Source organism: Osmerus mordax, chromosome 27 (assembly GCF_038355195.1).
Source record: "Osmerus mordax isolate fOsmMor3 chromosome 27, fOsmMor3.pri, whole genome shotgun sequence".
NCBI lineage: Eukaryota > Metazoa > Chordata > Actinopteri > Osmeriformes > Osmeridae > Osmerus > Osmerus mordax.
The window spans coordinates 5,334,573-5,350,690 of NC_090076.1; the positions used below are offsets into that span (position 1 = coordinate 5,334,573).

The 16,118-nt window shown below is 48.2% G+C and overlaps 1 protein-coding gene across 1 annotated transcript; it reads left to right on the plus strand.

Annotated features, from left to right (window-relative positions):
* The first annotated feature begins 1,143 nt into the window (after positions 1–1,143).
* Positions 1,144–11,607, plus strand: lurap1 (leucine rich adaptor protein 1). The gene is made up of 3 exons (XM_067230190.1): positions 1,144–1,406; positions 6,987–8,144; positions 11,358–11,607. Exons 1-2 carry the CDS (start codon positions 1,194–1,196, stop codon positions 8,037–8,039), a joined length of 1,266 nt encoding a protein of 421 aa, XP_067086291.1. The 5' UTR covers positions 1,144–1,193; the 3' UTR covers positions 8,040–8,144; positions 11,358–11,607.
* The last annotated feature ends 4,511 nt before the right edge of the window (positions 11,608–16,118 follow it).

Here is a 16,118-nt window from a genome sequence, read left to right on the forward strand (position 1 = left end):
GGAGCTCATGGTGAGGCGGTTCGAATCTGGACTGCACAATGCTCGAGGAAAGAATACGTACGAGCCATGAAATGCATAACAACGGGTGACTTGTACTAAAATGTACTGTGTTCCACTGTTTTGTGAATTAAGCCGTTTCTGAAATTCATTCGTAAAAAAATTGAGGCCTGAAACACTGAAAGTGACTGAGGTGTTATAACCTCTCCCTTTAAGAGTAAACTTTGTTGTTTACTCAAATGCTCAAATCTGTTAGGCCTACTATGATACAACTGGTGTGAATCCTATGATGGATGACTATCATAGCAATAGTTGTGCGGTGGCAAAACATCCTGCTGATAGATTTTTCTAACCCCTCATATGGAATAAGATCTTACCACCGAATGAACCCTGAAACTTGAAAAGAAATCCGCAACACGCTCTGATCGTTTAATCGTTTAACTCGGTCCCTACACATAATCCAATGTTAGATTCAACGGGACACGCTGAATTGTAGTGTAATAACTAGGGTATTTGTATGAACTACGTTCTTAGGAAAGGGGAATGTGGGCGGCGCGATGGTACACACATTTTGGTACAGATATTACAGTACTTACGGCAGTCAAATTGTGCGCTCTGGCTCAGTTTTCATTCTGCGGCTGTCGCATGCAGGTGGAATCTGCGTCTGGACGCCTGCGTGCAGCTCGCTGCAGCAAAGTCGAGGGATAGACGAACCAATTGATGATTTTATCAGAAGGACGTGAGAATAACATTCGGTACGCCTGTGAATAATACCATGGACCGCATTATAGGTGCATCGCGCACGCTGGCCAATGAAAACACTATGAGAAATGTGAACACACGAGTCTCCTGACCGGATCAGAACATTTCGTGGCTACCAACTTTAAAACACCGATTTGCATAATATTCAGCGATTGGTACTGAAACTGGGGCTGTGTTTTGACCTACCATGTAAAGGATACCTTTGCCAAAGGACAGTGGATTTCTATTAGGCGATAAAAAGATTGAATATCTACAGGATTAGTAGCTCCATGGTAGCCAGTATTTTTTTTTAATCAATGCAACTCAATTTGATTGAAGTCCTGTAGGATGCCAGACGTTGCAAAAAGAGGTTGCTTTTGCCACTTCACAAACAAGGATTTCCAAGAAACAGAAAGGACATAGTGCGCCGTTGACTCATCAAAACGCGGACCACTATGGATGAAGGCACAGTCAGCGAGTCTATTCCAGATTTGAAAGACATAGAAGTCAAAATTGGACGGAAGACTCCGGAGGGCTTACTGAAGTGGATGCGGGAAGAAGCATCCTCGCACCGCGGAGATGCCAAGTTAAATTCGCACGAGCCCAAAGACAGTGACACAGGAAGAAAGAGTCTGGATGAAAAGATAAGGAAATTAAAAGTCGACATGGTAAGAATAGAATAGTCTTTCTCACTTTCTCCCTGTGATTTGTGCGCCCGGTAGGCTGTAGATCTTGGATGGTCAATGTAGTCTATACTCCCACCTCCCAACTCACTTTAAGAGGTACTATTGTTAACGTTTCTTCATCAGGAACAGTACGCCTAGTGCTCTTGGTTTACTGCACCTTTAGTCTAATCCAGAGACAAGGCCTACAACAATCAATAATTTAACATGCGCCTCCATGCCATCAGCGGCAGGTGGGTGCTATTAAAGGATAACGTGGCCGTAGGCAACACCCTGAAAAGCACACATACATTGCAGTTGTCTAATTAGTGCTTTCCTTTTTTGTGTCGATTGATATTTCTTTGTTGTATAGTAATTTGTGTCAACAGGTATAGTCCACTCAGAGGCAAGAGCATACGGGTGGAGAGTCTATCGGCCAATAATTAGACATAGGCTCAGATAAATCCATTAGTGCGAGTCAAAAGCTAGTTTTTCAGAAAAGGCATGCATTACTGTTTTACAATGCGCAGTGAATCATCCGTAATCCATAAACAACAGCACTACATCAGTGACGCTCCTAGGCTGTTGTTGTTGTTCCCCCTTGTGCGTAGGCCTACCCTACACATTCCAGGCGCTTGCGCAGTGTCGTGTCAATTTAGTTGTACAATGTGGACATTTGTGTAAAGGTCTGTGCGTTACCTGAATTTATTGCACAATATGGAGGCGTAAGACCGCGGCCCAAAGAACATAAAAGTTAATCATCTCTTGCAGTTCAAAACAGATGGCCACAAGTCTGAAGAAAAGCAAGACATGCACACCCCCACAGGTCTGAAGAAAAGGATTTCCAAAAAAGCAAACTAGATTAAATAGATGTTTTAATAGACAATGCTGAGTCGGAATGAGAGAGGACTTGGTGAAAGGGAATACAGTATCTCTGGAGGCCCAGTTTGACTAAATGGCTGGCTGATTTGTTAGCCGCCTTCCTCATATATCAGCCTTACTGGGATGGGAGGATGCATGGGGAGAAAGTGATTAAGAGCTCCCTCTTAGGCAGAGAGAGGCTGCCAACGCAATGCAGAACTGGCCTCTCTCGGCCATATATTTCATCGTCATTGAGTGGCGCTGCCCAGGAGTCACTACCGGACATTGCAATCTCATCAGATTCCCGCGTACACACACTGGCACACTGTGCTTGTGCGCGTGCGCACACACACACACCATAACTGGTAGAGGTGTCTTTTGTTTCAGTGTTTCACCTTTGATCCTTCCTGCTGATTGCACAGATGTTGATTGTACAGATACTCTTGTTCACACAGACAAAATCCTTTTCTCAGCTTCACTCATTGCCTACACTCATTATAGCTGAGCTATGACCTCACCTCCTACTGTGTGTGTGTGAGAGAGAGAGAGATAGGGAGAGAGAGAGAGAGAGAGAGAGAGAGAGAGAGAGAGCGAGAGAGAGAGAGAGAGAGAGAGAGCGTGGGAGACCCTATTTGAAGAGATAACACTGAAGCATCTGTCTGGTTGAGTTCACAGTGAGGCTGGCAGGGGTATCTAGACAACCGTGTAATACTCTCTTTCCATTCTAGAGTTAGAATTTGTTTAGAATAGTTTTCTTCGAGACATGATCTATAATGTTCTTTTCAATTTGCAGAAATCTATACAAACATCCCATGACCAAAATAATGCTTGATGACTGGTAGTCTTAAGTTCAATCTTCTGAGTCTCAGACATCTGGCATTTCTTGTCCAGATACAGCTACTTAGCCTCATCAGACTAGACCACAAAACACTGCGAGCTTGAAACAACTCACTCCCGATCAAGAATGTGAATGCAGTCTCAGTGCTACCCACTACCAGTTTACCAGATGTGAAATAGCAGACATTTCTTCATGGTTCTAAACAGCTAAATTGAGTTATTCTCCAGTCTCCACACTCCACAAAGACAGACAGCCTGCTCTCTCTGCTCCCTGATATTGAGTTAGACACACACACACGCAATCATGCATTTATCAGACGACTGGCTGTTTGGCTCGGGTCTTGAACTCCACTCGATGGAAATGAACACAGCCCTCCTCACCACCTGTATGTATCTTATCAAAGAGACAGGTCATCAGTGCAGTTCAGTGGATGACTCACCCTGCCTCGCTCTCACCAGTGCCCAGATGGAAGTCACAGGGGATAGAGTGCGGGCAGATGGAGGTGGAAAAGGGTTTTGGAGGAAAAGTCTGTCCTTCCTAGGGCTCTTTCTACCTCTCTCTGTCTCTGTCTCTGTCTTATTCTCTGTCCATTCCATTATCTCTAGCGGTCTTTCTCTGTCTCCTTTACGCACAAGAAAGAGAGAACGAGAACGAGATCGAAATAGTTTGACAGTGCAGACAGATGGGACCAGAGGGAATAGCCACCCGTCTTAAAAAGCGATTGAACCGCGAGCGAGACGGGGTCGGCGGGGGAGACAGCGATAGATGAAACGTTGACAGAAAGACACGTCGGATACCCATTGGGATAGACAGATGGGTGAAGACTACGAGGGCTAAAGTCGTCTTTAGACACCTTTGCTTTCCAGGAAACTGTAGGCGACGGCCAATTGTCAGTTGCTACTGAAGCACGGGATGGTGGGACATGACAGTATGCAGACAGATGGCACGGAGGGAGGGCTGTGGAGGGAGATCACCCTTCAGCTGTGTTGGGGACTGGGGTGAGAGAGAGGGGCTGTTCACGGACATGGTCCTCCACTGTGGGCAGAGGGGCGCCGTCTGGATGGGGAAGGACACAGGGACAGACAAGGTGAAAGAGGGAGACATCATGTTGCTGGTGGGGGTGTGCATGTCTGTGTCGTGTGTGTGTGTGTGTTTGAGCAGGGTTGTGTGAGTACGACCTTGTTTTCTGTCGTACTGCAGGGTTGCACCAGTGTGGTCGCGGAGGCCGTTAGCAGTGTGACATAATTTGACATCGTGAGAATAGTCTCAGTGTGACATCATTTGTATGGGGCTCGCTAGTGTGGGCATCAGCTCTCACACTAATCTAAACACACTGACTTTAACATGTGTGTGTGTGGGCTCTGCACTACTAAACATGAATATATCGCCTTCGATATGACAGTGAAATGTGTTTGTTGCTACCATGCAAGGCACCGAAAGAGTTGATTTCAGCATGATGAAATTGCAAACATGACAGCAACGTTCCTCCTTAGTTAGATGTGATGAAACAACTTTCAGCTCGTTCTTGGCGTCGTCAACTTGACAGCACAGCCCTCTCGACGTGCTTGAAGTGCTGACGTTCTCAGAAATCGAATTGAGACATCTGTTCTATTCTTAGGGCCAGAACGTGGCTGTGTATTCTGCGTGTCCTGTGTGTTTCTTTGTGAACATAGCGTGGTGGGAGTGATGGCGGAGAAAAGGAGGACGCGCTCTCCGGAAAACTGGGGGATCTCTTTTGACCGTGAAAAAAAACGTCTTCAATCCTTTGGCCAGCATTTCCGCCCGCCCCCCCTCATCCTGTCCACTCCAAACCTGTTAGACAGGTAGACAGACAGACATATAAACAAATATGGCGGGAAAAGACAGTTTGCCCGCATTGACCATAATGCTTAATGCTGTCTGTACATACACACACACTGTAGATAGAAGAAGCAAATTGCATGAGTAGGGCACATTTTCTTGAGAACGTGTCCTGGCTTTTGGCTAAGGAAGACATGCTGTATGTAGACATGCAGAGATCAGCATCGAGGCGGGTTAAGCGCACCACCTCGTCAGCATGTGCCACCTCAGCGTCGGGCAAATTTACTACCATGCTCATTAGTCTCTAAGCTCCTAGACACGCTGCCAGCCCAAGCCTCAACCCAGCCCAGCCCCCACCCAAACCAGACCACAAAAGTGTCTGCATGCCAAGACGCTATCGAAAGAGCACAGAAATAAAACAGCTTTCCTGAATTGGATCCCGCGTCAACCCTTTCAAAGTAACACTCTCTGCGGTTAGCTGGTCTTGTATGTCGTGAGTCTAAATTGTTTCCTCATGTTGAAGGAGGAGTGGGTGCGATCTGTCGTGTTTTTCCTCCGCCAATCTAACAGGTTAACTCCTCTTGTTGACCTTGCTGGTCTTTTGTCTGGTCATCTGTAAAACTCGTTGCCTGTGCGTAAATATTGCAGTTAGGGGGAGCGGGAGGGAGCCTGTATAATTTGACTTTGGCATCAGCAGATCTCCTGCACCTGAATTACCAGGGAGAGGGGTGCCCACCCACCTCCCCACCACACACACACACACACGCACACACACACACACACACACACACACACACACACACACACACACACACACACACACACACACACACACACACACACACACACACACACACACACACACACACACACACACACACACACACACCAACTGTGCTGAGAAAGCTCTGACTTTCAGCCTCATCTCCATGTTCCGGATGGTCTGTGTTTCCTGGGCCTTGTTCCCCTCTGGGCCAGGCTGGGCTGGCAGTGTGCAGAGGTGCATACACAGGGTACGCTTAGAATGGAGGAGGGCCAAAGCCTGTTGAAAGGCCGGCGGTAGTGCAGCGTTCAACCGATTGTTTTTGTTTTCCTGCTTGGAGTGCAGTTCACTCAAAGGACGCTCAGTCGGCTGGCGTGAATCAGATTGGAGAAATGTGTTTTGTTTCTTCTTAGCATGGCCGGATACACGTTGTTTGTCTGTTCCACGCACATGGTTCTCCATTTATACAGACCCTATTTGTATTTTTTTTCAGAATAATCTTTGCCATAATGATGGTGACTAAGAAGGATGCCGGATCGATACAATAAGATCTATTTCCGTAACAGACCTAGTAACAGGCCGGAAGGCCCAAACACTTATTAAATGCAGTGGCTATGAGATAAGTAGACTGGTGTGATGGATTCATCAATAGGTTACCCTCCAGTGATGTATTGATTTGACTTGCGGGACCATGGATGCTAGGGGAAATAGTAGAGGTACACAAAGACTGCCAAAGGGCAAAGGGCAAAGAACCTTACATTAACGGTGTGTATTGATCCTGAAATCCGTGAATACAGATTGGAGTGAATGAGGTGCTTTAAGTGTGTGCTGTGGCTAGAGTCTCTCTGCTAGGCCTGGGCCATGTCCAGACAACACAGTATACTTTGCGGTGACAGGCACTGGACCATCTGCAGAGGGAGATGGATGTTGTCAAGCCAAGCCATTAATCTCAAGACCGTGCACTACATTACTTCCTGGCCCTACTCACCAGGGCAGACCTTTGCTAATGTGTTCTGGGGTTGTTTCCATGGTCGCAGTGATGTTGTGTGTTTTTTTCCACTCCCCAACTCGAGTTTTCAACCTCCTTCAACACATGGTAATATCCAGGGGTTCATTTTTAACTTGGATTTTTACCAACTTTTACTTCTGTTCCATGAGTTCACGATGGACTGCTTTTGGACTTTTATCTGTGAAGAATGAAACTAAACCATTTTCCTTCCCTCTTCTGCTGCACTCCTCTTCCTTCCGCTCGCTTCCCTGAAATCCACCCCTGCTCCTCCTCTTCCCCCTCTCTCCTCCTCTGTTCCCTCCTCCTTCTCTCCAGGCTCACCTGCGCTCGGTGGACGTGAAGATCCTGCAGCAGCTGCTGGCGGTCCACGAGGGCATCGAGGCGGTCAAGTGGCTCCTGGAGGAACGCAGCACCCTGACCAGCCGCTGCAGCAGCCTGACCAGCAGCCAGTACAGCCTGGGCGAGGGGCCCGACACCTCCTGGAGGGGCAGCTGGAGCAGCCTGCAGGACCCCAACGACAAGCTGGACAACATCTCCATCGGCAGCTACCTGGACACGCTGGCCGACGACATGGACGAGTACTGCCCCTCGAGCTCCGAGTCGGTGCTCTGCTCCAACACCCTGGCCTCTGAGACGATCAGCCGGACCACGGGAGGGGCCGGGGGTAAGGTTGGAGCAGGGGCCGGGGCTGGGGCTGGGAGTGTGGGTAAGGTTGGACCTGGGGCTGGGGGTAAGGTTGGAGCTGGGGCTGGGGTTAAGGCTGGAGCTGGAGTTGGGGCTGGGGGTAAGGTTGGAGCTGGGGCTGGGGTTAAGGTTGGAGCTGGAGTTGGGGCCGGGGCTGGGGCTAAAGTTGCAGCAGAGTCTGGAGCTGGGGCTAAGGTTGGACAAGAAACAAGGGCAGGTACTGGGGAAAACCCTGGGACTGTTAGTGCTTCGAGAGCAAGTACTAGTTCTAGTGCCGGTACAGGACCGGTAGCTGGTACCAATTCTGGAACTGGAAGAATCTCAGCGAAGGGGGCAGGACGTGGCTCTCCCCAAGTCGAGTCAAAACCCCCCAAAGATGCATCTCCCGTTTGGACTAAGGCCACGGAGGCTGTCAAAAGAAACCCTATCACCAAGGACACCGGGCAGAAGCAGCCTGGGAAGAGCAACAGGGTGATGGAGAGGGCCTCCAGGCCAGCAGGGGGTCCCGGCACAGCCCGGACCTGCCTGGAAGACCGGCTGGGGAACAGCCAGAGCCCCAAACTCAAACCCTACAAGAACGGCAAGGTAGACCTGGAAGGCTGCAAGATGAACGGCAAAATGCACCTGGAGTACGACGCGCACTGGCGATGGGTCCAGTCGCAGGATGACGTGACATTTCTGTGAGAGCGATGGTTGACCCCCTGACCCCTTCTACACTCGAGGGGGGAAGCTGATGGCTCTTGAAGATGGACGACGGCCTTTGTGATTTACCACAGGGAAAGACAGGAGGTGTGACTGAGCAAGAATACAATATTTCTGTTCACTCCTCTGTGAATGCACTTACAAACGTACAAAACAATGATGTCAGTATTAGGGGTAAAGCACATGGACGGTACTTTTATCATTTATATTTCAATTCATTTCGAATAATTTGCCCTGCTTCTATGCATTTGAAAAAAGTCTATAGCAGAGAAAATTGGAAGAATCCAAATCTGTTCCAATCATTTTTGTAGCCTCTAGCTAGCTTACTATGACCAAAGTTATCCCTATCCACCCCACTGATTAGCTTCAAGTCAAATACTGTATGTTAAATAATGTATGCTAAAATAGATCTGAAACATGGACTATATAAAAAAAGTATCTGACACTATATCTATTTGTATCTGGGGTAGAGAGCAAACCACCAGATAGCTACTTTGTGTTGTTTTGATTCAGCACGGCGTCACACCATAACATAGGCAGAGCATGGAGTTCTTTCATTTAGAATGGACCCACCATCCACCCACTGTTCCTCACCTGTGTCATTATGGAGTTGACGCCTACAGTACTTAACCTTAACCTTAACTCAATATGTATATCATATGAACTGTGGCACTGTTGCTCTGTACACCAGGTGTTAGCGGGAGAGATTGTTGAAAACTCAAAATGATGGCTGAATGCTATTGTTGTTTTTGGATTATGGCAGTATGTTTCATTTGGAGAGCAGTCGTAGAGGCTGGTGTAACCCTAAACTAAATGTGCTTGTTTTTCCTCTGCCGAGATGACTGCACTGTTGTTATGATAATCTTGATTCTAGTGGAGTTTTTCTTGTGGCCTTTTCCAAATCCTCTGCTTGTGTCTTTATTGGACAGAGTTTTCTCTTGACTGCTGACTATGGGAATTGATGGTTTTGCAGGGGGAATATTGCATGTCATGTGCTGACAACTTTATTAGCTGAATCATGAAAAATGTGTGAAAAGCTTAATACGATCTTCAGAGAGAAAAAAAGCGATAGCACTGAGCCCTTTTGTGCTCTGTACAGTCTCTTTTCACACAATACTGCCACAACTGAAAAGCTAATAAGGTCCACACTTAAAGGCTGAGGTTGCCACGACTACCGACAGCAGTGGAGAGAGACAGATTGGCCAAGTGTGTGTGTTTGTGTATGTGTGTGTGTGTATGCCTGGCTGTGCACAGCTGGTTTGTCAGATTTGGGGTGTGGGGGGGTGTGGGGGGCACTGGGGGTGGGGGGGGGGCACTGGGGGGCACTGGGGGGGGTGGGGGGGGCACTGGGGGGGGGGGTCTCAGGGGGGTACAGTTAAGCAGAGCCTCTCCCTCTCCTGATCATTCATCATTCTGAGATTTGCCCATCTCAGTGTCCCTCCCATTGGTCAACTGTATGTGGGAACAGTATTCGATGCGTGAGGAAAACAAACAGTATGTGCACTTGCGATCTTCACACCCAGTCATTCAAGAAGTATATACCGTACTTCTTCTATATATGCATTACATGCACCCCTTTCCTTGTCAACTAAACTATCAGGTGGTAAGCTCATTTTTCAGATCAGGTCAGGAGAATAATAATAGTATTATTTTGAGTTTGGACTTTCCCCAGGCTTATAGTCTCGGTTCTCCTCTTTTAGCTTGTCCGTGCGCTGCTGAGCCCAGCTATCATTAGTTTCTTAATGGGTTTCAGATGAGTTCTCACTTCAGCCTCCCCGCCTCCTCCACCTCCTCCCTTTTCCCTGCAGTCTTCGGTCTCCTCCTCCCCCCCCCGCTCCTCCTTTACTTGCTAAACTGCGCCGTGGCACTTTTCCTCCGACACTTCCTCATTTTAGCCTCCCGTTTTCCACCACCACGATGACACGCTGGAAAAAGCACTTCCAGCGCCAGCGCACACAAACAAACTGTATTTTAAGAGTGGCACAGAGGGAACAATGCTCATGGAATAGTCTTGGGAGAGAAGGCAGAAGGGTTTCAGAATGTTCAGTCCGAGTGACCCGTGACTGCAACATGGAGATCTTTTCCCATCCCTTGTTCTAGTTGTGCTTGGCTCACCATGGTGAGCGTCAGAATGTGCATGCCAGTGACTGAAATAAAGACCTTTTTGCGGTTTAGAGGAATGTTCCGTGATGTCCAGTGCAGCCATGTTGTTATGTAAAGCTTCATTTCTTTTCTATCCCAGATGCGTTGGCTGGTAATAAGACAGGCCAAAGAGTGTGTTGTGTTACCTATGTACTCTGTGTAGTTTTCCGTCCAAATTAGCATATTTAGAAGAGACTTTACACACATTCTGGAAGGGATCATTGTCCTTAACAAGGGAGAGCTTCAACTCTCAAACGGAGTCAACGACACACTAAACGTTGCTGACTGAGATACAATTGAAAAAATCAATGTACAGTAGCCTGTATGCTCCTTTCTGGACAAGGAGAGGGAGGCTTACAAATGATCACTCACATTGCACTTGAAGTCGCTGTGCAAATGCAATGGCAAAACCTAATCCAAGGGTTCAACATACTGTAGGGTTTGGCTGGGATGCAGGTACTCCACTTGTATCATCTATTCTGGGCACCAGGCAAACACAGAAATAATTGCAGAGTAACCAATATCCAGTCAGTTACCATGGTAATGGCCTCGACAATGTTTCCAACTGGCAGTAAAATAGAGAAGCAATATAGAGCAAGAACATTGTAAACTGCTCACATCCTTTGAGCTATTAGAACATGGTTAAGACTACCGTCCTTAATGCTCAGTAATTACACTTGTTTACACATCAGTCTTTAAGGTAAGGAAATACATCTGGTCATCCAAACTATACCGTAGGATAATAGAGCATTGCTAGGTCACAATGTCATGCTATTGGGGCAGATTAACCTGAGCATATCCTCATTTTCCCACTGTGTGGTTGTCAAGATTACAGAGCAAGTTCCCCTGTTACAGCCATCTGAGGTATCACAAAGAAGCTTTCAGCCTCTCTTGTCTAATGCTGGGGCCGCGTTGAAGTGGTTTGAGAGGTTGAAATAGGGGTGTAGTAGAAGGAGGCACACGGCGACAAGTTGAATGAGGCTTCTGCTTCCAGCTTCCTGCTGTTTCCCCTGCGTTTTGGTGGGCGTTGGCATACGGGGGTCGCCAAGCACCTGACAGCTCAGGAAAGAATGGCGCCTTTTAAACGATAGGTTTTCCCTTTATTTTCCACTGTGACTTTAACTTTGTTTTGTTCTTATTCCAATTCCCTGTTCAAAGAGATGGAAGTGCAGAGCAACAGGCCCCCACTGTGTGGACACTGTGGTCCGAACTGGCCCCCAACTAAACTTGATCCACAGTGAGCAGGAAGGACTGGAAGACAAGCCACTGAGACTGACTGACATGCACTGGACCAGTTCACACAGTTTGCTTGTATGAGTGAAACATTTCCTCATGGCATTGTTTCTTGTTTCAAATGCAATATTTTACCAATAAAAGTCTTTATTGTTTTGTTTTGAATGCATAGGTGTACGTCTAAAGATTGATATTTGCATTGATGTTCATAATTGTATGCAATATGCAAATGTGCAAGCTTCTTGAACAGATGATTAAAGCTATTTTAAATGTTACGTCCGTTTTTTGGTGTTCCTTCATTCAACCCTTATATCTGAGGTAGAAGTTAAAGAATGGTCGGATTTCCCAGTTCCCAACAAACTGTCTTTGGAATACTTTGGCACTGGATCAAATATTTCCCAGCAGCGAAAGCTAACGAGAGACCCAGCTCAGTCTCATTCAGCAGTGTAATGGTTTTAAATGGCTCCCATGCTGTTAATGGGCTGCCTCTACTATGGATTCTCTTATCGATTATTTTCACCCCCCACCCCCCTTCCCCCTCCCACCATTCCCACCATCCATTCTCTCAAAAACTGTAAACAGTTCTTTTAGCACCACATATCAAGTTTCTTCTGAACCGGAAACACTCTTTGCTGAATAAACTACATTCCACAGGACTTTTAGGGGTTCACTTTTGGATCTGAGAGAGGCCAGATAAAGAAATGCTTTTAGTGGTGGTCTGTACAGTGTAAATCCAATGTACACTGTCTTCTAATGTCGACTACTCTCTTACACTGAGTTGGGAAAGGTAAACATGTAGGGTGAATGGTGTTGAGACTTCAGCAATTGAATTTAGGTTACAGTAGCAGCTTCACTAGACAGTTCAATCCCTTGAGTGGAGTTTTAAAAGCACAAACACATCCCAGAATGATCTGATAACCTCTTCGATAACAGATAAACATCTTTGCTCTTGGTCTGGACGCACGTAAATCATATTTTGACTGGATTAAGGAGGCCCTGGTGAGAGGAGGGGAAGGTGGGTGCGAGGGGAGTGGGTCATAAGATTTGGGATCCGTCCCGCATATTGTCGTTGATCCTAAGCTGGGGAAGCGATAAGCGGTTGGGTGGGGGGGCGGGGGTTGCGTGCTGGGCTGACACAAAGATGTGGGCGAAACCCTCCGTCAACCCCACCCCGAGGATTAGACTGAAATTGAAAAACACTGTCGCCTGAGCTCAGACTCATTCCTGAATGGCCACGGCTTGGCGTGCCACCGGCCCGTGTCCGTTCCTGGGGACATTGATCTGTAGTGTCTGGAGAGTGTCTGGAGAGTTGTGTCCCTAAACGCAGGCTACAAATCAGTCCCAAGAGGGCGTATCATTTGAGCAACCGGAAAACACATGGATTGTGTTGACGTGCGTGTGTTCGCATGGAGACACCTTGGGAAGGTGACCACAGAGCCGAGCCAGAGTGAAGGGTTGCTAGCTGACTCAGGGGCAGCACCGAGGGCGCGAGGAAGCTGTGAAGGAGCAGTGAAACAGCGGGGAGGAGAGCTGCCGACTGGGGTTAACTGCAGGACAGGCTCGGTCATGTTGGGGGGAGGGGGGTCCACCAGAGAGACAGATCAGCAGGAGAGAGACGGAGATCCAACGAGCCCATCAGAAATGTTGGTGAACGCCAAATCAAAACCAGACCATCCTGATCATAAAGAGCGTTTTCAGCAGCTGTGTGTGGAAACATTGGGTGCACGCCTCACACCTCCTCACCCGGTGGACCTTCTGACGCTTTGAAAGCCTGAATATGCTTGTACTTGAACAAACACATGCATACAAATAAATGAATGAATCCTTGGCGAATTGATCATGTTTATGGCTTTACCAGTCTTTGTACAGTGACACCAGTCCAGAGGAAATCGATCTGTTGGTTATGGAACCATATAGTACAGTTTGGTTTGTTGGATATGATTGTATCCAAATATGTGCCTTGAATCCGAAATCCCTCTTTATGTCAGGATAATAGCAGGATAATACTCTAAAGTGCACAAGGCTCTCTAAATCTGCACAGAATAACACCACAAGCCACCTTCATTATCCGTCAACATGGGGGGGGGGGGGGGGGGCTAGACCCAGGCCAGACCCTGCCAGACCAAGCTAGATCAGACCAGGCAAGGCAGAACAGCTCCATGGTAACAGACTAGGCTTTGTTTTGGTTGTACTGTGGAAACCATAGCTGCATTACTCCACTCTGCCCTGAACCTCACACTAGTGCGGCCTACCTCCCACTCCCAACACCCCCCCCCCCCTCCACAACCCCCCTCACCCCAGACAAATACACTCCACTCCCAGACCACAGTCACCGAAAACCTCAGTTCTGGAATCTCAATCTTGTTTTGGGTCTGACTTTCAAACCAGCCTGCGTCACACAAATACTTACAGCTCCAGTGTCGTCCTGTTTCTCCCTGTTTAGAATTCCCGTCGTTTCCTTGCTGGTGAGGAACCTTCAGCGGGGATCTTGGAATGCTGTCCTGGGGATGGGTTGTGAGAGTGTACATTGTTTTACCCGGAGGATGCTTGGAGCTCTGGGAAGTCGAGGGAACTGAACAAAGGGGCAGAAATAGGCCACAGTGTTCCCACAGAGTGATGCAACCAAACGTGTGTGGGGGCCTGTTGGGTTCCCTGAGGAGTGTTGTTGATTATAGAACGGTAACCCATCGGCACATTGGGGATCGAAACTCATCTGGTTTCGGTTAGAGTGTGTGCGGGCGTGTTTGGGGGGAGAGTGGGGAGGGGGGGGGGGGAGTGGGCGAAAAAGTCTCAAGGCAGTACGTGTCATCAATCACATTTTGCTGAAGATTGGATGGGATGCATCGACCTTATGGGCCTGGCTGTTCTCAGAAGGAAGAGCCTCAATGTGTCCACATTTCACCTCAAGGGCGCCCATGTATGTTGGTTTTCCTGCTGAGGTCGTTTGTTTTGTCTGATCAAACAGCCCTGATGTGATGGAACGGCATCGATCTGTCTTGAAAAAAAGGCTTCATGCAACGCAGCCCCCGGACCAACTCGCCTGAAGAAAGTTGTCTTTCCTAGAGTCTCTTTGGCATCACGTAACCAGACTGATGTGGCACATGATGTAAATCATGCGAGCGATGATTGCTTTGCTGTCCTGGTTGGTCTCCAGAGGTCAAAGGAATGTCAGACACTGCCAGTAATGTGTTAAAGGAGCAAGACACCTCATAAAGAGAAAACCCTCTGAGCTAAGCTGCTGACAGGTAGTGGGGGTCCACGCGCGCACACACACACACACACAGTGTCGAGAACATTCCTGTCGTCTTCTGTATTTTCTGACTCAAGTCAAGAACATTTACCTGGTCCAGAACAGAGGACTGTTTTCACTTCTTCGTCTGAGGGGATATGTTCAAAGTGTCAGGGCAACACCCTATTGCTCTGTCCAAGTGAACGTCTAATGTGGCCCTTAATTGAGCGTCTTTTGCTGAAAAGAACCCATTCAGCACTTTGTCCGTGCAATTAGCCAAAGACAAAGATGCTTTGTGACCCATGCTTTAACAAGACCTTCTTCCTAGGCCCCGTTACACTAGACATCGCTTCGCAAATACGTGACCCCCTTTCATCTGCCGCTCGTGGTCGTTTTCAAAAGCTCTCTGTTGCGAGCATGTGCGCCTCACGCCTTCACAACCAACCCACTTGGATCCTGTTTGTTGTCAACGGGCTCGGGTGACCTAGTTGCCTAATTCGCGATCCGACTCAAACGACAATGGAGGCGGAGTTTCCCCCGATGCTCCCTCCTCTGTGTGCGGCGCCAGTCGTGTGTGTATCTCACTGTACACACCGTGTGTGTGTGTTTGTGTGTCTACGGTGAGTTGTTTATTGGGAACGGGTGTGGGGACGAAGAGTGATGCAAGGGAGTTCGCCGTGTAAAGAGGAGTGTGTGTCGTGGGCGGACAGGGAGCGAGGATGAGATGGAACGATGAGGTCAGGATGTGAGGAATCCCCCGTCGAACGCCTAGAGGGGTGGGCTGCAGAGAGCGCCTTGTGGGAGGTAGGCACCCCGGGGGGGGCTTCTGGGTAATACTCTTCTTCACAGTCGTCCCAAATACCAGAAATACCTTCTCTCCCTCCATTCCCTCGCCTGACCGCCCACCGCCATTCTCCGATCTCACTCCCCCTTTTCGAAACCTTCTCCTCTCCCTCTCCTCCCCGTGTGGAGGTTGCTCAGGCCAGACTGTGAAAACATCCACGAGGGCTGATGTCAGTCTCCCTACAAGCAGACCGTCAGGGAGAGAGGAAAGATTAGTAAGGGGCTTTACATTCCACAACCAACCGAAATCCATTCAGCCAACAGGCAGCGCATGCGAGCCAGGCAACCAAACAGAGAGTTTTTCTTCACTCTGTTTACACTGGTTTTCAAGGGAGAGGCTCCAAAGATCAGTCTTATACGGCAGGAACGGAGGATTTTCTCATTTCCTTTGCGGGGGCATGTTTTCGAGTCAACTCGCCTTTCTCTGACCTCTGACCCACATGTAAGGTCTTCAGAGCCAACAGGAGTCAATGCCAGGGGCTAAACCCACACCCGCGATTGCTGCACCAGTTAATGCCTTGCGATCAATGCAGGATTTGCTATGTCAAGCTGTTAAATCTTTCCCATGAATCCCGGGAGGAGGCTAGTGCCAAGACAGGCTGTTCACATGAAAG